General features: G+C 43.6%; 1 protein-coding gene across 1 annotated transcript in view; it reads left to right on the forward strand.

Moving 5' to 3' along the window:
- ARHGAP31 (Rho GTPase activating protein 31) overlaps positions 1-24,062 on the forward strand; it is a 94,482-nt gene that overhangs the window by 48,023 nt on the left and 22,397 nt on the right. The window contains exons 2-5 of the mRNA XM_081860064.1: positions 15,217-15,319; positions 16,301-16,445; positions 22,469-22,551; positions 23,624-23,731. Of these exons, the coding sequence (XP_081716190.1) occupies positions 15,217-15,319; positions 16,301-16,445; positions 22,469-22,551; positions 23,624-23,731 (439 nt within the window). The remainder of the gene's footprint in view (positions 1-15,216; positions 15,320-16,300; positions 16,446-22,468; positions 22,552-23,623; positions 23,732-24,062) is intronic.

Here is a 24,062-nt window from a genome sequence, read left to right on the forward strand (position 1 = left end):
CCTATCAGAGATGCCTAAGGAAGATAAAATTATCCTCCTGGGTGATTTTAATGCAAAAGTTGGGCGAGATTTGGGGCTGTGGCCTGGGACTATTGGGAAAGAAGGAATTGGCAACAGCAACCAGAACAGAATCTTACTTTTGACGATATGTGCAGCGCACAACCTTGTTATTACCAACACACTCTTTCAACAGAAAAATAAATTAAAAACTTCATGGAGGCATCCTCGGTCAAACCATTGGCACCTCTTAGACTATGTTATTGTCTGTGCTAAAGATCGACATGATGTGCTCCTTACCAGAGCTATGACGAGCGCTGACGACTGTTTACAGTAGTTGGCATCATGTTAGAGAGCAGACAAATTTAGCTTCTTTTTAAAATTCTCCTCAAAATGGTTACAAATTATTTTTGTTTTTCCAGCATTTATAATTTCTATATCTATATATCAGTAAGATTTTATAGTCATCCTGAATTTTAAAAAATAATAATTGGAGGTGCCAATTTCAAAATAATGAAAAGACAGGGATGGGTAGCTGGCTGCCTATGAATGTGATTTTTCCAGTGAAGAATTTTGATCTGCCCAGTGGTAACCCTGGCAAATGAAATTTTGCCATAGCTTCATGCATAATGGAAATAAAAGTTTTCAAAAGTTATATGAGAGAGAGAGATCCTCTTTTAGCTTTGTAATAAAGTCGTTGGTACCTACTAGAAGCAATGAGACATTGATTCTGCCTAGATGTTATGGGAAACCTTGGTTTTCTGATATGAATGAGCAATGGCAGGATTATCCCCTGCCTCCCAATTCTACAAGAAGATTGAAAGCTTTTGCTTTCAGTTTAAACTAACCATAGTTTAAAACTATGGTTCAAAAAGCAGTTCAAAAGCATACCAGTGCAAGTAGATAAATATGTACTGCTGTGGCGGGAAGGTAAATAGCATTTCTGTGTGCTCTGGCTTCTGTCACTGTGTTTTGTTGTGCCAGAAGCATTTTAGTCATGCTGGCCACATAACCCGGAAAGCGGTCTGTGGACAAAAGCCGGCTCCCTCAGCCTGAAGCGAGATGCATGCCGTACCCCATAGTTGCCTTTGACTGGACTTAACCATCCAGGGGTCTTTTACCTTTACCTAGTTCTCTTGAGAACAAGTCAACATGAAACTATGGTTTCAGATCTTAGCTTGTTCTGAAAGCATTGATTAAACAATCCACAGTTCTTCAAGCTCAGATGTTGTGGGCAACTGTGGATAGTTTGAAACCAAAAGCTTGTCTGCATCATGAAAGAAGAGAGGAGCCAGCAAGCCTGAAGCCTCACCATGGCTGTTCTCATAGTGGGAAGCCATCATTTCCTGTTATGTATGAACCAAGCAATTGTATGTGTTTCATATACTTTTATCATATTGCTTTCATGATGAGGGATAATTCAGTTGGTTGAACATGAGACTCTTAATCTCAGGGTTGTGAGTTTGAGCCCACATTGGGCAAAAGATTCCTGCACTGAACGGGGTTGGACTAGATGGTACTTGTGGTCCCTTCCAACTTTACAATTCTAGGTTTAGGTGTGGTTGGAAAGCTGGATGGAGAATATGGTTGTTACATAAAATAATGATCCAGCTCTGTGAGCCAATGTAAATCCATCGTTGTCAAATGCCGGGTCTGTTAGAGCAATTTACTAGCAGATTGGTAGAGTTAGAAACTCATAAACCCCTTGCACAGCATCTAGTGGGCTTTCTGTCTCACAGTTTTGCTTGATAAGCATAGTAATGCATCTCCTGCTGAGAAGGGCAAATCAGCGCTTGTAATGTCATAGTTTAAAAGGTTCCTGAGTTGGCAGCCTGGCAAAAATTAAGAGTTGCTTTGCTGGAGCATATACAGTTCATTGAGTTCAGCATTCTGTTTCTAATAGTAACCAAATAGAAGCTTAAAAATCCCTGGAAGCTTAAAAGCAATGAAGGTGATTCCATTCCCTGTTGTTTATCTCTAGTTGCTTTTTTGTAGTGTTGACGCATAAGTCCTGCCTATTGTACATAGATTTATTGACATAGTAGATCTCTCTCTTGCTGAAGTTTGTCTTCAGCCTTGGCATCAAAAGCTGGCATGATTGGGCACATGTTGATGTTCCTGGGACTTGGAAGGAGACATCAGGTGAGGCCCTGGGGTGGTTGAGCAGTCAAGTCCAGCCCCACTCACCCAAACACTGTGGACCACCACCTGGCACTGCAAAGGCCATTGGGACCATACCATGTGCTGCTGCTTGCTACCACCAGCCATTCACCCATCAGAGCTAAGTGGTGGCTTTGTTTCCTCCCATCCAAAAGCACCGCTACCCTCACTTCCAGGCATAGCAGCTGAGTGACTGGCAGTGGCAGCAAGCAGCAGTGCTACCTGGGGATCTTGAGGGTTGCAGTCACTCACCTTATCCTGTTGGACAGGCAACCACATAGCTTTTGGATGGGAACTGAGCTGCTGGTGGGCTCTGCTGTAGGCAGTTCCTTCTTAGGTTGCCTAAAATGCCGTGCCCAGCCCCAAGCACAGCAGTTTGGGCAATCTAAGATGATGACAGCTCACAACAGATCAAAGCAAAGGCCTGGCTCCCATTCAAACAACGCCATCACAGCTGCCAACCAGATAAATACATCTCAAAGAAGTGTGTGACAAGCCGTAGCAGAGGACCAGAGGTCTAGAGAGGCATCTGCAGCACCATGCCAAGGACCTATTGAAGTTTGGCACCAGACATGTCTTTGTTTTACAGTGTCTTTTTTGAGGAATGGAAAAAAAAAACAATAGAACCTGCAGCATCAGGGGGAACTGTTCTTCAGGTTTCCAGCCACTCTCTTTGAGTTCCTCCTCCACCTTTTCTCTTCCAACAGTCATTCAGCATTCCAGGGCTACTAAGCATGCTCAGTCACCACTGGCAGTTTTTGAGGTGCCCTCTCCACTCTCTAAAGATGTGCCATATATCTGCAAACCTTGGGGCTCCACCAAGTCTGCTGATCCCAGCCTCTTGTGGATAGCGGGCAGTGATGGATGAATCTGTCTATTTCTGTTTTGCTCAGTTTCTCATTTTTCCAGTCTTTAGTTCAGTTATCCATATTTCCACATCAGTTTGCATTTTTAAAAGCAAAAAGTTTTCACCAGGAGCCTGGACAGCTGAGTTGGTTAGAGCACGGTGCTGATAATGCCAAGGTTGCAGGTTCAGTCCCTGTATGGGATGTCTGTATATTCCTTCATTGCAGTGGGCTGGACTGCGTAATCCTCAGGGTCTCTTCCAACTTTTCTATGATTCTACAGATTCTCCTAATATGCGTATGTTCATATGCAACTTGGCCTAATATGCAATTTTCACAAAGTGAAATATTGCAGTTCCGTATATTACTTTCACAGATATATTCAATCTATGCACAGTTTAACCCCAATGTGTGCATTTTTGTACATGTCACTTGGCTGGAGAACTGCTCTGCAAAATTCCGAGAAGTGCAAATTTCAAAGGATGCCATGTTTCGGTTCTCATATTCTTTTGAAAAGTGCAAATGAGGTAGATTTGCCTGCAAATGCAAACTGATTCACATCTCTCCCCCAACCCTACTGGGTGGTGCCGTGTTGGATAGATAAGATACAGCGCTCACAGCCTGAACATCAGTAATAGGTGAAATAATAGGTGACTCTTCCATGTTGGCATCACTCTTTTTTAGGACCTGCTTATAATAACCATAGGAGCTTTAGAATTCAGTATTTCCCAAACTTGGATCGCCAACTTTTTTTTTATAACTCCCATCACCCCTAGCTAGCAAGACCAGCGGTCAGGGATTGTAGTCCGAAAACAGCTGGAGACCCAAGTTTGGGAAACACTGGCTTAGATGATAGATAGGCTTGTTTGGGGGATAAAAAGGGGGTGAGGAGAACTATGTACGCCATCTTGAGTTGCTTGGAGGAGAGGTGGGATTTAGGTGTATGTATGTAGAATTAATAAATAAAAATAGCTTCAGGTCCTCTGGCTTAGATGCCTGGTGTCCCAAGCCTCACCAAAGTAAGGGGGAAATTAGATGTTGGTGGAGATGTGTGGCAAGCTCTGAAAATGCTTCTGCTCTTAAGTTATCAACCAATGTAATAGAACAACTGGATAATAACTTTGTGCGTCATTTAAAGTCTAGCCAGGTTGGAGTACTGCAGTCAATTTTACCTTTCTACCATATATCAGGAGTAATACAGTACTTCAAGTACCTGTTAGGGAAGCTAAAGAAATGCGGTGCATTTTGACATGGGGCCGAAGATGATGAAGAAACTTGCAATGGGTTTTATCAAGTGCTTGTGCCTTTTCAGCCTTAGAAGCCTTCAGAACCACTTCTAATTCAGTTAGTGTGAAGATTGATGTATCGTTTGCATCCACACTTGGCATCCCAATTGCCTCTCTCAATTTACCTTGCACTTCATGATTGATTTCCTTGTCCGCTTTTGTTCATGAAATCAGCAGTAGCCCTATCACCAGTAATTGCATACTCTCGCTTTCCCCAGGCTGGGATAGACCATTAGTCATTTGGAATTTCTGTTGGGCCTGCTTGCTTGAACAGGTCACGTCAATTGTTTTAACAGCTTAAAGCCATCTCTTTATTCTGATGGGACCTAGATGCTGGATATGTGCTTCTGTAATGACTTTGGATTCTTCTGGTGTTTTACCAACTAAATTCGCAGTTGCATATTGGGATTGCGGCAGACCTTAGTTTTTTCAAAGGGCTCAAAGCACTTTGAAAATGGTGTGTATATACACTCATTCCACTTTTCCCACTTCTGTGCAAAAAATGGAGAATCCTGAATTGTTCCAAAAGTGTAAAGCCATAGAATCACATTTCACATGCTTTGAGATTTCTGAAATATTGCTATTGCAGATGCAAAAATGTGTAGGTGAATGTTATTCTACACCCTTTTCAACGTGGCAACATGGACTCTAATAGCATGGCAATGTGTGGCCTTGCTCCCTGAAGAACTGTGCATGTACTTTTAAAGCCACAGAATTAACTGGAAGCCTCTAGAATGGTCAGATAACCTATGGCCTTCCAGATATCCTTGGACTCCAACTCCCATCAGCCCTTAGTCAGTATGACCAATGATCAGGAGTGATGGGAACTGTAACCCAACAGCAACTGGGGGGGGGCACAGATTCCCCGCCAATACTCTATAACAGTGGTTCCCCATTGGTAACCCTCCCAGGTGTCTGTTGCACCATTCACATAACAAAAACTACCACAGAGATATCAAAATATTCAAAAGTAGAGGGGCTATGGCTTGGCTTTTGAAAAACAAGGGCTAATTGGGAACCACTAGAGAATTAGTCATGCTAGTAAAAAAAACATTTACATACAAGTAATACTAACCCTTTGACTGGCAACTCTGTTATTCCTGCATTTTGTAATAGTGAGAAATCAATGACTATAACCAGTCTTTGATGCAGACTCTGCATCACAGGAAATCACTCGTAAGCACGGGTATCACAGAGATTGAGCTGTTCTGTTCTGGATATATTATCATTTTCCCTTAACAGGGGGGAGCCATCGATTTCCTGTGAAAATGTAAGGCAAGTCAAACCTACCTACTATTTCCACTATTTTCTTTTATTATTTATTTATCTCCTCTGCAGGCAAATGGCTCTCATGGAAAAGGTTACATATGCTAACAGGAAGTTCCATTGCTTTAAGAGGAAGTGGGACCTGACATCAACAGGAAGCCCTGGGCAGCCCAACTACTGCTGCTTTAAAGAGAGAGAGCTCTCTGAAACAATGTCTGCCAGTAATTTAGAGCTAGCTAGCAGGAAATGAATATACGCTGCTGTGTGTGGTAGAGAGGAAATGATAAGCGCTACCTGGTCTGACATGGAGCAGAGATAGCAGGGAGAGAAAAGGCCTTGTTTTCCCTTATGATATATTTTGTGCCTGTGGGCTGCGAAATGGAAAACAAAACAAGGAACAAATCGCAGAACATAGCAGTGTCCAGGGGAAAGCAGAGATTTCAGTGGGAGAAAAGCTGGGCTTCATACTTCCAAGTATTAGTTAGGTATTCAAATACTCTAGTGAAAGCTTTAGTATAGATATGTTTCAGAATGGTATATTTAAAGGTCTAGCTATGCATGTAATTGAATGGGAAAATCCTGCTTTTCTTAAATTTCCGGAACTATAATTTCCCCTGTTCACTTTCGCTGCTTTGTGTGTGCATTTCCAATTTTTACTACTTCTTTCTGTGAGTGCATTGGAAGTTTAAACTGAACTCGTCAAGTATCATTCTGAAATTTTATCAGAGCAAGCCTTCCTAAGTTCTATAATGATGTAGATCAATGGGATAATGCGTGTGGGAGATCTGGTGGGAGGGAGGTACAGCAATGATGGGTCACTATGGCGACTTAACCGAAAGGAAGCAATGTACATGCAATGAGAAAAAGAGGAAGTGGTTTGTTAAGAGTTCTTGACACAAACAGGTGATGTAAGCAGGGGCTGAACTTAGGCAAAGGAATCAATTAGGACAGAAGCAGACAATTTGGGGAGAGTGTCCATAGAGCTCTCCCCAGCACAGTTCCTTAAGGCCTGCTTCATAGCCTGCCAATTCTGATTCTAATATATCTGAAATGTGCCCCAGATGCACCCCAGTGTGAGTGTGATGTGATGACCCAAAATGTAGCATCCAGGCTAATGTGTAGCACAGTCATCAGCCTGTAAAGTAAGCCCCACTGAGCTTGATGGAGCTGAAACCCCTTGGAATCGTGCCTGGGGTTGCACTTTTGTGGTAGAATTTCTGCTGATTTATATATTTATTATCCGTTTATGAAAAGCGCATCAACCACACTCTTTGTTGTGAACAATTTCAAAGCAAGTGTCAAGTTAAAATGTAGAGTGTCTACATAAAACACTAGAAACACCAGGGCAAATAAAAATACAGTGGGAATAAAAACAACAAGCAATTTGTCACTAAATGCCCATGAAACCCAGTAGGATGTCACCAGGAGCAAAATCCAGCACATCCTGGTTCAGGATGGGACAGGGCTAAAAGTAGATTTACCTTCTTTGCATACAGATTAACAGGAGAAATGTGCACAATCCATTAATGGGTTGCAAAGTGACCTGAGGGATCCTTCTCCAACTCTGTCTTCCTGGTTCCCTTCGAAAGCAACTGCAGTGGCCTACAAGTGCCTAGCTAGTGCTGCCGCCACCACCACGCATGTTCAAAATGACGTTATAGCAAGTGCCTCTGGGAACAAGAGGACTTGATGACATGCCATCGTTCCCAGAGGGAGTTGACGGAGAATACATGGCTGCCCCTGTGACCTTTCTGCTGGAGACTCTGAGAAAGAGGTTAAACCCCTGAATCTTCCGGTCAAGAAAGAGATGGGTAAATCTGTCAAACATGGTTTCTCATTTTTCCAATCTTCAGTTCTCCACATTCGCACATCACTTTGCTTTAAAAAAAAAGTCTTTATGAAAATTCACCAGCATTTTGATATAAAATTCTCATATATACATGCATGTATGCAATTTTGCCAATTTTGCACATTTGTGCAAAGCCATTTCCCCTTTTCACAGATGTATGCCCTTTCACACACACTTCATCCCTGTGTATGCATTTTTGTGCCTGTTGCTTGCTTGGAGAACAGCATGGCAAAATTGGGAGATGTGCGAATTTCGAAGAATGGCTACCTCTGGGTCCTCAGATTGTTTCGGAAATTGCAGATTAGGTAGATTTACCTTTGGATTTGAATGGCATCGAATTTCTCCCCTATTGCTAGGGCAAGCCCTGAGAGCTAATAAAGTACTTGAACATGTCTGCTGGTCATTATTAGACTTGTGCTTTAAAATAACTTTGCTGGTGGAGCAGCAGGAATTCTAACACTTGCCATCTAAGTATTGGGATAAACGGCTCAATTTCCTTTACAGAAAGCCTCACGGTGTTGTAGCAACTTGTCCAACAAAATGAAGTGGGAAAGTACAGGCGGCTGATGCAATAGTACCTGCTACATAGATAGTCCAGGATCACAGCAGTGTCGACCTGTCTGTTCATCTTCCAAACAGAGCGCGGGGCAGCCAGAGTGGAAGTGAACATGGAAGTTTTAAAAGGGAGATTCATTTTTAAATCCGTTTGATGTTGGTTAGCTATCTCCCTGTTCAAACACAGGTGCCTGGGACTTCCAGCAGCCCAGCCAACCTAGCCAAAGTAAACATTGGCAGAGGAGGGCTGGTCCATGTTATCCCCCCCCCCTTCATTTAGAAACTAAATGCAATGCTGGTGAAAGGTGTTGGTTTGACAGCTGTGGAGAACGAAGGCCTTTGTCTACATACGGCACTGTGGAGCAGACATCCGCTCGCACTGTTCTGTTGACATGTCTCATCCTCTGATCTCAGTGGGTCTGTCTAAAAGGAAAACGGGACATATCCAGTCCTTAGTAGTCTCTCATCTGCCCCATAAGGACCTTTGCTATGTATCTTCCTCCCAAGTGTGTGTGAATCTACAATAGGTAAACATTCATCATAAACAGGCATACCTTTTATGGGGCAACTCTGAAGGCCTTCCCAAATAATTTGTTCTAGTGCAAAAAGGCATAGTGGTTTATAGGTCACCAGTTCCCTGTTTCATGCAATAGATCTGATTTGCCTCATTATAGAATTGGCACTTTTTAAATGCATTACACACTGCGGGGTGTGCTGTCTTAATGTAAGACCAAAGGTAAAATTTCATGACAATTCTCAGTTAAACTGTCCAAGGACCTTCAAATTAGGAAGTAAATATGTGAAGTTTCCAGCTCTAGTTGATGCAATATTTATTGCTTGCAACAAATTCCTGTTTTCTTCTAAAAGAAAGAAAGCAAGAAGCTAAAGCAAGGAAGTTGCTACGTGTGCAGTAAAATGGATGTATATCACCATGGTGCAGTAAACTGCATAAGAAAATGTGGAGATAACATTTTGTTTGGACGCCTGCTTCCTAGTTTCTACTACAAGGTTCTCGTCCCAAGGTTATCATCAATAGGCAATAAAGGTTTGATTTATGTCCTACTGTAAGTGTGGGCGTGTGTGTTTAGATTTGGGATTTTGGTTGAGCGAGCTACAAGGACGTAAGCCTGATTTCTCGAGCAGGGCTTGTTACTGAAAGATGGCACACCAATGGTAGTAGTAAGTGGAGGTATACTTCATAAGCAGTGAAAGGTTTTTTTTGCACAAAGCCACATTGACTCAGAACACATTATAATATAATTTGAAATGTTAAAGCGGGTGCAATATTGCAGATGATGATGAAGAAGAGTTTGGATTTGATTTCCCGCTTTATCACTACCCGAAGGAGCCTCAAAGTGACTAACATTCTCTTTTCCCTTCCTCCCCCACAACAAACACTCTGTGAGGTGAGTGGGGCAGAGAGACTTCAAGAAGTGTGACTTCTTTCCTTTCCTTTCCCTTCCTCCCCCACAACAAACACTCTGTGAGGTGAGTAGGGCTGAGAGACTTCAAGAAGTGTGACTAGCCCAAGGTCACCCAGCAGCTGCATGTGGAGGAGCGGAGATGTGAACCTGGTTCACCAGATTACGAGTCTACCTCTCTTAACCACTACACCACATGGGAGACATGAAGACTTCCATGAAGACTTCTGAAACTAAAAGTTGATTAATATATACAGTGGTACATCTCGTTGCAGACACAATCCGTTCCAGGGTGCCACTCGCACCCTGAAAAGTCTGCAACAAGAGTGGTGCTTCTTTCCATGCTTTGCTGGAATTGCTTAACATTAAATGTAAGAAACCTGGATCCTAATGAGATCATTCAGGTGCTTAATATTTTGCTCATAGTTTATATGCTTAATATTTTGCTCAGCTGCCCAGTCAGGGCCTAATCAAATGCAAACTCAAATAGGAATGTCAGAGAACTCTGATGAAAACTGAAAAGGAAGTAAAGAGAAATTGCTGCAGTTTGTGCATTTCTCTCTCTCTCTCTCTCTCTCTCTCTCTCTCTCTCTCTCTCTCTCTGTGTGTGTGTGTGTGTGTGTGTCTACGGTCAGGATAGAAATTGGTCCAGCAAATACGATCAGTATTCATTCACAGCATCATCATCGTTGTTGTTGTTTCTAAGTCCACAAATGATATGTAATAAATTACTTTTTTAAACATTGTTTTGACATTTCCTTTGCACTGAGCTGTGCAATCCAGCCAGATGGGCGGAGTATAAATAATAAAATTATTGTTATTATGTCTACATTGCAGGGGTTGGACTAAATGAACTTTGGTATCACCTCCAATATTCTATTGTTCTATGACTTACATTAAATAGCAGACAGCAAGAGGAATAATGTAGTATTTGGCAAGAACCAAACTGCAGCTGAACGGAAGCAGCACTGATGGTGATGAATGCAGTCCAGAACAGAAATTGTGGCCTCCTTACATCCCTGCACTCCGAGCTTCTAGAAACTGGCAATTCAAAACAGATTTGAGCAGCTTACAGAAAGTGCTTTTATTTTTTGTATACAGGAGGGAAACAAGTGAAAAATGCTATCTAACATTGTTAAGCAGGAGGCTGTGGAATATTAAATGCACCCATACCACAAAGGAGATGGGAAGAAGATAGACAAGAGTGGGAAATGTTTGGGTTTAACAGGACATGTTTATGATACATGTGTTATCACACAATACCTAGGTTGGGGGAGTGTTTCTATGACACTTGGTCAACTTTTTGATTTTATTTTTTTAATAAAAGAAAGAAATGTTTTCATTGCAACTCATTTCCCCCCCTCCCAGCTGATGCCGGGGGTCCACACTCTCCCTTTCTTCTACATCTGGTTTCTATTGTAGTTGTAAAATGAGGACATTTTGGCTGCCTGGCACAACTAGCAGAAACTGTGTGACACCAGCTGCCTCTTCCAACTTCCAAGCCTTGAATATGGTTTCAATTATAGACATGAGAAGATTGGGACATCCAGCTCCATCCCTTTTCCTCCCCGCTGCCTACATATGCTTTCCTCCTTCTTCTCTCTCCCCCCCCCCCAAAGAAACAACTAAAAAGTTCTTATTCAAAGTTCAAGAATTTTCCATTTACATTTCCACACGTATCATGTGCGGATCTTGCTGCAAATGGATCTGAGTTTCGTTTTCTTTCCGCACAGGACCTCTGCAGACTAATCAGAAATAAATTATCTCAGGACCTACCATGTAGTGATTACCATCTTAACCCTACCTCCTGCTAGCACTACCTAATGTGTCACAGAGCAAAGCTACTTCTGGATTTCGGCTCTCCTGAAAGAGAACATTTTTTGTATTCTTCGTTCGTACAATCAATGCACTGAGGAGTTGGGCTCTGCAGGAAATTGATGCATAGCCCTTTCATCTCCAGGGACTTGAGGTCAGGACTGTAATTTTTGGTCAGAAGCAAAAACGAGTCCCTGGTAGAATTTTTTTTTTTTTACATCACAAAACCACTGCATAGTCTGACAAAATAGGCTGTTTTGTGTAGAGTTCAAGGACTGGGAGAGCAGCAAATGGTGTGTGTGGAGTTAGGGGAGGGAGTTGGCTGCAGTGGTGTGGGAAGTGTAGAGTTGGAATGCCAAATTTGGCATTGCAGGTCAAGGCTGTGGCAAACTAGAAAGAAGATGGGTAAAGGATGATGAAAGCAAAGTAAATTGGCACCAGAATAACAAAGACCTCTCTTGTCAAGTTGGAGGGGAGCAGCAACCATGATGTGGAAAGCGTCGAATTGGGAAAGGAGAATATAGTTTTTGTGTGTGATGCCATTCTAACCCACCCCAAACTTGTGGTTCCAGAATGCTTCACATCAGGCACTTAAAGTGCTATGATACCACTTTAAATGGTCATGGCTTCCCCCAAAGCGTTCTGGGAGGTGTAGCTACAATTCTCAGGATTCCCTGGGAAAAAGGATTGATTGTTAAAGCTCTAGAAATTGTAGCTCTCTGAGAACAGGGATCTTCTAAACAACTCTCAGCACCGTCAACAAACGACAGCTCTGATCATTCTTTGGGGGCAAGCCATAACTTGTGGTATTGTCAGCATGCTGTTAATGGCTCCCAGCTGGTTGCCCAGGAAAGTATAAAGACAAGGAAAAGTTTCTTACCGTCCTTTTTTATTTCATTCTTTACAAAGAGAGGCTATAGAACCTAACCTCTTGGATAATGGTGTTGTCCCGAGTGAATCTCCAACCCACTTCTTCATTTGTCAATCTCATCATCTCTCCCACAGGTGCTGCTAAGTGTCCTCTGCCTTTGAGCTCTTTGCTCTCCTACTTTTAAGGCTCGCTGGGTTCTGGGAGATGGAGGGTCTGGAATACTTTCTAATGACAACGTGTCAGCCAGGTGTTGCTCTGGCTCTCCCATGATTTCCCAACTTTCCCCCTCATCTGCCTCTGAGCTGCGACCTCCCTCAAACCCCTCTTGTAAATCTATATTGTCTTCCTCTTCTTCCTCCCTGGAAAGGTCAGGATGGGAAAGCGGTCTCCACCATTCCTCTTCTGCCCAGTCCCTGACAGGTATCATTGCATTTTAAGTGGTATCATAGCATTTTAAATATTCGTTGTGAATGTGCCCACGGTACCCTTGCCTGCGTAACAAGGCCTAGTGTAGCTTCAGGGTTATCTATAGGTTGTGCCAGGCACCTCCTGTGTCCCTTGATGCCAGGATTAGTCCCTGAAATTTTGCTGCAAAAGCCAAGATGTTGTCCTTTCCCCATTCCATGTACAGAAGACAACAGGACTGGCAGCTGAATCTTACTTCAAGGTTGGTGACAGGATACTTTCCTTCATTGTACCTGAAACAGCAGGATAGTTCAGGGCTGCAGACCAGGGTTTGTGGCATATTTAAGTGTGTCCTCCTAAAAGAGATCAAGTTAGGAAATCTGGCTGGTTTTTACTGAACAGGAAAAGGGGGAAATGCAAGCATCTGAAAGAAAACTCAAGGAAGCAATTTGTATATTCCACCTGGCTCTTACCTTGGTTCTGTTTGTAGGGTGGATGAAAATAGCCTCCTTAAACAGGTTTGGGTGAGGTTCATTCACAGTGCTTGAGGGTATTGTTGACCTAAGTTGCTTCTTAAGAGAATATGTGTTCTGCATAAGATAAAATAAAGAGGTTTCAGTATTCAGTGTAATCCCATTTCCTGCTGCGAATTTATGCTCTCACCGAGTAGTCCTGTAAGGAAAGAAATGATTTGCAATGATTTCAGATTTGTGACTGTTATTTTTCTTTCTTGATAGCCGCATTATTCAGATGACAGGTTTATGGACAGTAGAAAACTGTCGCATGTAGATCCTGTCAGTTTATAAAATGTACTTTTCAGGATTTCTGAGCTCTTAATCTGTAACTGTTTTATCTTCAATGGAGCTGACCTACTCCATTTGTTTCACTGAAGCCTGAAATAATAATAATAGTAGTAGTAGTAGTAGTAGTAGTAGTAATAATAATAATAATAATAATGAAATAATATGAAGCTAAGGTCTACAGTTGCAAGATTAGTGTTTGCTGGCAGGGTATAATCTAAGGATGATTTTACCTACAGGTTTCCCCCCCCCCCTCCATTTGGGATATGTTCAATCAGCATATCCCAAGACCTTTGACTCAAATGAACAACCTGAACACATTTCTTTCCTGCCTGTGACACAGATGTAGGAAAACGCAGATTTTATGCAGACAGCATAAGCCATATGCGAGAAGAAACAATGTGAGCACCTATATTGCACCATCCATACTTCACGTCATGCTGGATCCAATATTTGTAGTTGTGTGCCAAAGCCAGGGTGCCAGCACTGTTTGTGGATTGGGCCCTCTCACCCCCTCACATACAATTTGCATAGGCTTTGTAACATAAGCAAAATTGTGTCCTCTTTTGCAGGTGGAATGGAGGATCCAAATATAAACCAGCAGCCATGCATGCAATAGAGTGCCTAAATGCGAGCGGGTGAAGCTTTCCCTATAATTGTATTTCCTTTTTAGAAAAAGCTTAGCCTGTTGAATTTCTGCCTACCACACAGCTGCTAAAGGCTCAAGAGCTATGCTTTCCCCAAATGCCAACTGTAAACCAAAGCCTAGGCTGCCATTCTGTACGGCTTTACCTGGTAGCAAGCCCTAATAAACACAAACAAAATTACTTCTGAGTGGACATGTGTACCACTGTACTGCAGGTTAATTATGCAAGGAATTCGTAATGAGTGCCTGGAGACATAAGCCTCTTTGCAAAGTTTTCACGTTTTTATTTTGGTATTAATTCATATTTATGTATGTTGAGCAGGTGCAAGTGTGGAGATCTCCTTAGATTTTATGGTTGTTGTGCATGTGTGTATGGAATAGTGTATAAGAGACAGGGGAATGAGTAGGCTTCTGTAAATGAAGTATATTGTTGGAAGCTTCAGTTGGTTAATCTGTTTCACATTGAATGTTTTCTTCATTTTTACCTCAGTATTTGGTTAAATAGGAAATATTTTTGTTGCAGCATAGTTTTGCTTATTTACCCCTTTGTATGATTGTTTACTGGTAGTTGTCTATTGGACCTCCTTATATGATTTTATTTTGTATTTTTTTTCTGGGTTTATTTTTATTACTTTAATAAGAAAGCATTTGATGAAGAGTGGAGTATAAATACTTCAAATAAATGACCTCCCTCTTTTATTGGGAGCCATTCAGAGATTGTTCTGTTCTTGGGTGGCATACGAATGCAACAAATAATAAAGCTTTATGTTCTTTATTCATCAGCTTTTGGCCATTGTAAATGATCATAAAAGGTAAAGGGACCCCTGACCTCAAGTCCAGTCGCAAACGACTCTGGGGTTGCGGTGCTCATCTCACTTTATTGGCCAAGGGAGCCAGCGTACAGCTTCCGGATCATGTGGCCAGCATGACTAAGCCGCTTCTGGTGAACCAGACCAGAGCACAGAAACGCTGTTTACCTTCCCGCCGGAGCGGTACCTATTTATCTACTTGCACTTTGATGCGCTTTCGAACTGCTAGGTGGGCAGGAGCTGGGACCAAGCAACGGGAGCTCATCCCATTGTGGGGATTCGAACTGCTGACCTTCCGATCGGCAAGCCCAAGAGGCTCAGTGGTTTAGACCACAGCGCCACCCTTGTAAATGATTATATTATGGCATAAAAGGCAATTCAAGCTGAGGACCCCAGGGAAAGACCTCCCTTTTGTGCTTAATCTTTTCTTTCTTTCTTTCTTTCTTTCTTTCTTTCTTTCTTTCTTTCTTTCTTTCTTTCTTTCTTTCTAGTTCCCCCGGTACTGAAGAGCTGCGCAGAGTTCATAGAGACACACGGAATTGTGGACGGAATCTACCGGCTTTCTGGAGTGACGTCCAACATCCAGAAACTGAGGTGAGGTGAATAAGAGAACCAAATGCAAGAAAGGCCCAGTGTTAACCATCCATTGCGTTAGAACAGCATATGAACATGCCTGGATTGAGGGTGGCTGGTTTTCGGTGGATAGATAGCAACCCGACTATGGCAAGCCAACTCCAGAGTAGCCTTAAAGCTCATGATAAACGAGTTTATAACCAGAGCTAAGTCATTTGAACTTTACAGGGCATTTGCAATGCAGATTACCAATGTGTCCAACTGCCCTCCTGTGCAGATGGACTCTGGATCATAGAGCACAGGCTTTGAGAAAACTCATTCCTTTCTTCAAAGCTCATTTTGTTATTTTTGAAGATCTACCTGAGGTTTATCCTCATGGCTTCTGTGTTTTATAGGTGTTACATTATGGGAGTAAATCCTGCCCTGCTCCTTTCCCCCTTATAGTATAACTAAGGCCTATATATGTACGTTACAGGTTAAACCCTCACTCAAGTTTCCTGCTGCAGGAAAGGGGTGAATGGATGATGATAGACGGTGCTAACTTGCTTATGAATATACTCGGCTAGGTCTCTCTCCATTCCTAAAATAAAAATAGGGGGAGAAAGAACACAAATTCAACGGGCTGTTCCTGCAAAGGCGCTTGTGTACAGCGTGTGTAATTGGGCCTTCTGTGAACCAGCCCTAAGACCATTGCAAAATTGTGGCCACCAGCTCGGCGGTGGCTTATCGTAGATAATCTTCATGCAAATGGCAGTTAAAACATGGAAATGATGTCTAACTAGCATATGTAGAATCCATACAGCCCTCAAGGTTATGATAGGTTTCCATGGTGATTCTCGGTGCTGAGCAGGTTCCCCGTCACTGAGGTAATACATTATCAGATCTTTGCAGCCCAATCAGTACACCTTTTTTAGCCTTTGTCTGGGCAGAAATCAAGATGCAAATTGATTCCATCTCTTGCTCGTTAAACCCACTGTACCTCCTCCATCTCTGTTGTTTCAGGCAAGAGTTTGGATCAGATCAATGCCCAGACCTGACAAGGGAAGTTTACCTCCAGGACATTCACTGTGTGGGCTCACTCTGCAAGTTATACTTCAGGGAGCTACCGAATCCCCTCCTCACGTATGAGCTCTACAAGAAATTCACGGTGAGATGTTTTCTGCTATGTCTCCATTCCTGACAGGCCTCTTCCACCCTTTGCCCCACACCACACTTTTATCACCTGTGGGCTTTCCTTATAGGCTGTATTGCCATTTTTAGAAGTCCAGGGCCATGTTCACACAATGCAATTAATGCACTATGATATCACTTTAAACATTCATGGCCTCCCCAAAGAGTTCTGGGAGCTGTAGTTTGCATGAGAAAGGTCCTGCCCCCCCCCCCCAAGTTGAATAAAGACACTTGACACCAGTATTTTAAGTTAATGGGCTAAAAAAGGCTACAACTTTATTGGTTACAGATTGCGAGCGGTATTGGCTTAGGCATTGGAGCTAACCTACTATATCTGACTCCTGCCTGTCTGCAGAGAGTCCTGGAAGCATGAAAAGGGGAGAGCTCCCACCGGCATCCTGCTTAAATTGAGCAGGCCACACCCCTGGAGTGACCTGATTGGTTGCCTGGGCAGTGACACAACTGGGAACCCCCCAATCACATGGAACTGTCCACATCCCCTCCTCTGCGCACATGGAAGGGTCATGAGTACCTGTAACCCCACCTCCTCCTTAAGGTGGAAGTGGCCTTGTTAAAGGTGCTGTCAGTTGTCAGGAGACCCCCCCCCAACCACACTCACAGAATTACAATTCCCAGAGTTCCTTGGGAAGAGGAATTGATTGTTAAATCACTTTACACATGTGTCATATACATAAAGCACATTTAAAGCACATGGCTTCCTCCAAAGAATCCAGGGAACTGTAGTTTATTCCTCATAGAGCTGCAGTTCCTGGCTCCCTTACCACACTATAGTTCTCAGGATTCTTTGGACAGGATTCTTCTATAGGAAGAGTAGCTCAGTTGGCAGAGTATAAGACTCTTAATCTCAAAGTCGTGGGTTCAAGCCCCACGTTGGGCAAAAGATTCCCGCATTGCAGGAGGGTGGACTAGATCAGGGTTTCCCATACTTGGGTCTCCAGCTGTTTTTGGACTAACGATAGGTCTTGGATGTGAAGAAGTTGGAGGATACTGGAATATAGTAGCACACTAAAATCCTAATAAAGGACTGCCTGCAATTTGTTTTTAGGAATACTTTAAAAACAATTTCAGTTAATTATAAAGGCCATACAATAATGGTCACAAGATCAATGCAATAGCAAAGATTTAAAAATGAAATAAAAATTGGGCTCCACACATTTTTTTCAACCAGAGCCAACTTCAGTTCTGGGAATTCATAATACACTATTTCTGTTCATAATTTTTTTCCAAGCAGGGCTTGGGTAACTTCTCTTTTTAAAAAAACTTTCTTTCACAATTCTTATACCAGTGGATTCTTATTATAATTTTATCAGCAGGGGCTTTTACTGTCACTTAATCCAGTGCAAAATGGGTGAAAGCAGCATATTTTCTGGTGGCACAGCTACTTTCTCCTCCCTGCTTAGGCTGAAGTTAATGAGTCAAGGTGCACAGCAGTGGAAAATCAGGTTCAAAATTGTCATGCCATGAATGCAGAGAGTGGGTGTAGGTGGAAACTGTCCAAGCAGAAATCTTCAAACAACTTTAATGCAAAATGTAATGACTTGATTCAGGAGGGGGGAAATGAGTACAGATTAGCTCCAAAGTTGTGAGCAGGTTGGAGGAGCCATAGCAATAGGCCAGAAGTTCTCTTGTCAAAATCTGCACTGTGCAGCTGTTCCTTGGTCCTGTAATAGGGTCAACAAATGTAATAATTATCATAAGTATTACAGAGGCAAGATGTCAATTAGTTGAACAGTTAACACCAGTACGGTTGTTTGACCAGATGTTTTCTCAGCCAGGAACTCACTCAGTAGAGTCCAAATGCAGTTTGGATAACCACCTTCCAAGAGGTCTCAGAGATAAGAGCATAATTTGAAGCCTTCTGCCTCCTTCTGTTCTCTACTACCCTGTCACTGAGAGCAGCATTCCATCTTGTCATGACTGACCATGCAGCCCATCACCATAACATCAGTCCCTTGGTGTGACCTTTCCCTTTCAAGGGCCCCTCTCCCAGTGGAGGCTGGTTCATCACAGGGCAGATAGGGCACTGCCCCACCAACTTTAGTTTCCCTTCAGCCAGCTCCTACTTGCTTGCTTTCTTCCTTACATCCAGTCCAGAGAGTGGCACCGCCTGCCTGCTTCCTTCCCTCCCCTGAGTCTCAGTAGTGCCTTTGTAGAAGGTGGGGACAAAACTAGAAATACTTGGCTCTGCCGCCTTCTGTTAGTCACTTTCTACCTTGCCACTCCTAATGGGCATCAACCGCCACTTCCATTCACTCGTCACTTTTGAATTGACCAAGGAACTGTAAGCTCATACCGCTTTGGACTTCACCTTGTCTTACTGCTACCAACTCTTAAGGCAGCTGTTGCACCCCAACCCAATTTCCGAGAGGTGCAAGATTTCAGGTGTCCCAGGTGCTTACCTAGGGTTAAGTTTCCTAAGAATGGTTTATTTACACATATATGCAGCCTGTGCCTATGGTGGAGGGACTCACAGCATTAACACTCCCACAGCCACAGCTTTGCATTCCAGCAGAAATCAGGCATGGCTCTGTCTCACAGGCTTCGGCCTGCAGCCTGTGTCCAACTTCTATGTTACGCACACCAACTCCCAACTTAGTCTTTCTAACCACCAGTTAGAACAGAGCCACTTCCTTAATGGCTTATACTTAGAGGGCTGTTACCAAGAAACGTGTCTGGCTGTTACGACAACTTGAATCCTTCCTTAGATTTAAACAGTTGCTCATAGCTGTCAAGTGTCCCTTATTTGAAGGGACAGTCCCTTATTCCAGCGCCATGTCCCACTGCTGTCCCTTATTGATGGATGTCCCTTAAATGTCCCTTAAATGATGTCCCTTAAATTTCAAAGGAAGCAGCTCCTCTCCCTCCCTCCCTGCCGGCCAGGGAGGAGGGAGGCTCCAACTGTGTTGCTTGGCTGTGTTGCTCACCCAATAGGGAGTCTAAGAACGACTGGGGGGCGGAGCTTCCATGCCTTGTGTGTGGCTAGTTAATGCAAGCTGAGGGGGTTTTTGAATGCTGGACGCCATTTTATTGCACATGCTGCTGCAAACTTTGCACTGCAAAGCCAGGCCGGGGAGCCATCTTAAGTTGAGGCTGCATAGGCCTTGTGGTGCATGTGATTCAGATTCTATTCAGTTGAACCTCTGGTTACAAAGTTGGTTGGATAGTGTTCTCGAAGCTACCAGCATGAGTTTGACCAGACTGCAGGAGGACAGGAAGACTGGAGTGCCTGGAACAGGTGAGGCTGCAGGTCCCTTATTTTGGCTGCTGGTCCCTTATTTTCAAGGCTGCTAGTCCTTTATTTTCAAATCTGTAAGTTGACAGCTATGCACTTGCTGGATCCAGAAATTAGAAGGGTCCCAGGCATACAGTCTACCCTCAGGCATAATCAGAGCAGCCTTTGCCAACCCGGTGCTCTCCAGATGTGTTGGGCTAAAAACTCCCGCCAGCCCCAGGAAAAACAGGCCGGAGTGTGATGGGCATTGTGGAGGGCATCAGGTTGGCAAAGGCTGCTTTAAGTAGCTTGGTTTTTCTACCATAATTATTTATTTATTGCAAAAGTGACTAATGTATACTGGATGTCATACGCAGATTAAAAACTAAGGCTCACAGTGTTGCAGTCAGGTTCACCTGCGTCTGCAGAATTACCTCTCTACCAGAAAGGAAGCCAACAGTAAAGGTAAAGGTAAAGGGACCCCTGACCATTAGGTCCAGTCATGACCGATTCTGGGGTTGCGGCACTCATCTCACTTTACTGACCGAGGGAGCCGGCGTACAACTTCCGGGTCATGTGGCCAGCATGACTAAGCCACTTCTGGCGAACCAGAGCAGCACACGGAAACACCGTTTACCTTCCCGCCGTAGCGGTACCTATTTATCTACTTGCACTTTGATGTGCTTTTGAACTGCTAGGTTGGCAGGAGCAGGGACTGAGCAACGGGAGCTCACCCCATTGTGGGGATTCGAACCGCCGACCTTCTGATTGGCAAGTCCTAAGCTCTGTGGTTTAACCCACAGTGCCAGCCAACAGTAGGCAGAACCAAAGCCAATGGCAGGCAGAGGCTACTAATTCTTTTTTTTTACCCCATCTTCCTCTCAGTCTCCCAGCACTGCTGCGCTTGGCCAAGTCACTGGCTTATCCCATGTCATCACATCTGTAAAATGGGATTAAGGGCTTGCCTTGTGAGAAAACTATGAGTTTTGTTAAACTCTGGGAATACTGAGTAATGTGGGATGCTGGGAGATGTGTGTGGGAAGCAGAATGCACCACCTCTGTCAAACTGTACAATCACGTTCCTAAGGTGCTATTACAGCAAGTATCTCCAATCTTGTGCCATACAAATTACACTACCTGTATACAGCTGCCTAATTATGGTAGTGAATATTTAATGCAGCATAGATTTCTGCTCCCTTTCATCCCGACACACTTTATAAGAGAGCTCAATGAAAATACAGAAAATCATTGCAGGGTTTTCTTTCCTGCAATGCTCACAAAGTGATGCATTGCTCTCTGTTTGTGCTGTTTCCCCTTCTCTCCGCCTCTCATTTTAGCAAACATACCTGGTTTGGAAAATGACAGGAAACAAAGAGAGAAAGAACTGATAAAAGAGAGAGGATTTACAGAAGTGAATTTTTGCAAATAAGGGACTGTCTCTGGGCAACCCGTTTCCCCCCACTAAAGTGAAAGGTTCAGTGTGAGCTTCAGTTAAGGAACCAGCATCTTCTTATTAGCACCAGGTGGGTGAATCATTGGTCTGGCTTGGAACAAACAGCATTTCCCATGACTGCGTTGCAAGGGACGTGCTAATGTGCTATGAGCAATTAATTAGGAAACCCAAAGTATCCACCCACAGCGGAGCAGCGATGAGTCAAATATGATGGACCTCTAATCACAACTGGTGCAGAGAAGCAGCAGAATTGCATGCCCTCAGGTGCGTCTGCCACCCATGTATCTGCATGAGTCACTGCTTTGAGGGTGCCTTCTTCCTAGCAGGAGACATGCTCAGAGAACAGCAATTCAGGACCCAACTAGGCAGGATGTGAGATGGCACCTTTGTCTTTAACGTGCATATTCCTTTAAATGCAAACAGTATTCACAGGGGAGGGGGTGGTAAGTATGGGGAACATGCCTCGAGAAGGGGGGAAATCCTTCCTCTGAAGCTGCTATTTGCATAGCCCCTCTTTATCCTGGCTTTTGACACCTGAGATGTGGGTTTTCAGGGACCACACTATTCGTGTGAGTAATCTGTTTTAACTGTTATTAATTTTAAATTGCTATAACCTGTTGTAATTATTGGTGAAGGGCAGAAATAACAACAACAACAACAACAACAACAACAACAGAGAAAATCCCCTATTGGTACCCTAGGTGGGGGTTCTTGCCACTTCTCTGGAGAACAGCCATAGCTCAGTAGTAGAGCAAGTGGTTTCAGCAGCAGTCCATGGCATCTCTAGTTCATAAGGTTGATTGGAAAGATTTCTGCCTAAGACTATAGAGAGCTCAGCCAGCTGCAGCAGACAACAGTGAGCTAAGTGAACACATAATCCATTGAGTTTCCTATATTTGGTTCTCAGGGGTGTCTCCAAATGGAAGGTGCAGTGGGCGGGGGAAGTTGAAGAAGCCAGAAAGATGTTGACCACATTTAGGCAATCATGTCTCAGCTTAAGAGGCCTTTTGGGTATGTACCCAATTCCTACCCTCCTCCCTTGCTACAAGTGAGGAAATAAGTTAGGAAGTTTTCCCATGAACTATCATTTTATCATTTCAGCAAAATGATGGTTAGAAGGCAGCATAATAAACCATGGTTTGAAGATGGCTTGATATCCCGTTGTGTTCCGAAGGCATTAATCATAATTTCCTGGTTTAGACATAATTGACTTGTGATTTTTGCTTTCGGGAACTAATGCACTAATTAACCCTTGAAGTCTTTTTCAGTCCTACAGGTCTTTGACTTTATGATTATTATTATTACTATTATTCAGGAGGCAGTATCGTGCTTCCCAGAAGAAGAGCAGCTGGTCCAAATTCAAAATGCCATCCAGGAACTTCCGCCATCTCATTACAGGTAAAAGAGAAACCTGGCCTCTAAGCCTTGGCTTCTAAGGTTTAGGGACAATCATAGTAATGATTAATGGTAGTTACCCAAATTACCTAGGGATTCAGCTGGTGAGTCAACTACTTTATTTGCACTAGGCAGACTTGATTCACCTGTTCAAGGAAAGATGACTATCTTTGAAGCTTCTTCTCTCCAGAAACCCACAGAATGCACATGGCAAATTGTGAATGAGTTCTGTGCAGTGGTCTTACCTATAATAAAGGCTGATCTTATGTTTCAGAGCTACTCGGGTGTTAGCAGTTCCTTGTACCTGCTGGGAGGCTGTTGCTGATTTCGTCACACCCACTTCTAAAATGCAACAAAGACGTCAGGGACCCTTTAAATTTTTTGTATTGTAGAACTCTGCTTTGTAACCAGGAGCTCTGTTGGTGGGGGAGCCACAGCAATAACCTCTGAATAGCAATGCCACTGCCACTTACCAAAAGAGGGAGTGGTGAGCTCGAAGCTGCATGCATGGTGCACCAGTGGAGCCAGTCCAGCACTCTCACATGCCCCAACCTTGCCACCCCTTCACTGTCTCGGTAAGCGGCAGCAGTGCTGTTGCTGCAGCTCTGCCCCACTGGTAGACCTGCTTCTGAGTTTCACATTAGTAGACACTAGCGGATAGCAGCATGAGCAGCTAGCCCCATGCGACTCCCAAGCAATTCAGGGTAGATTATCTTTGCTTCTTCCTTACCTCCTTTCAAAAACATGATACGATGGAAAGAGTCGAGAATTGTGAGAAGGAGCAACATGGTCTTTGGGCAACTCGGTGAAGAGAGGAGATAAGGGGGCACAGGTGGATTGGTAGGAGGAGAAGCAAGGGATGATAGAGGGAAAATAGGGATGCAAGTGTGGAGAGGTTATTGGGCTAGCATGAGTGTCATGGGTTGTAGCTCTTAACCCATTTAAGACATTTAATGTGGTGCTTGGGGATGTTGGGCACCTGTCTTCTCTGAACAGACCCAGTTGGCCAAGACATAACCGCATGTGCAAGTCTCAATGTGAGTGTTTTGTTTTTATCTTTGTCACACCATTGCAGGACCCTGGAATACCTGAGCAAGCACCTAACTCACTTAGCGTCCTTCAGCAGCACGACCAACATGCACACCAGGAACCTCGCTTTAGTGTGGGCACCTAATCTCCTCAGGTACAGTAGACGCTCTGATTCTTTCACATCGCAATGCAGGGAGCACTAAGAATGTCTATTAGAGTTTGTGATAAGTTTAAGAACTGGCTAGAGTGATCCAGCCAGTGGTAGCTTGCAAGGGTGTATGGAAGCAGTGGTGTTTGCTCAGTGACAACAGTCCTGCATTGGTTGGGGCAGGAAGGGGGCAAGGTCAGAGGTGCTTGGGTTGATGAACTCATCTGACCTCACCAGCGCCTCACCCAACAAGACAGCACCAGCAAGATGACACCATTGCCTCCAACCCTGTGCATGGGCTACTGCTTAATTCAGCTACTGCTTAATTCAACTGTAA

Source organism: Podarcis erhardii (genome assembly GCF_964252035.2).
Source record: "Podarcis erhardii genome assembly, chromosome: 4".
In the NCBI taxonomy this organism is placed as follows: domain Eukaryota; kingdom Metazoa; phylum Chordata; class Lepidosauria; order Squamata; family Lacertidae; genus Podarcis; species Podarcis erhardii.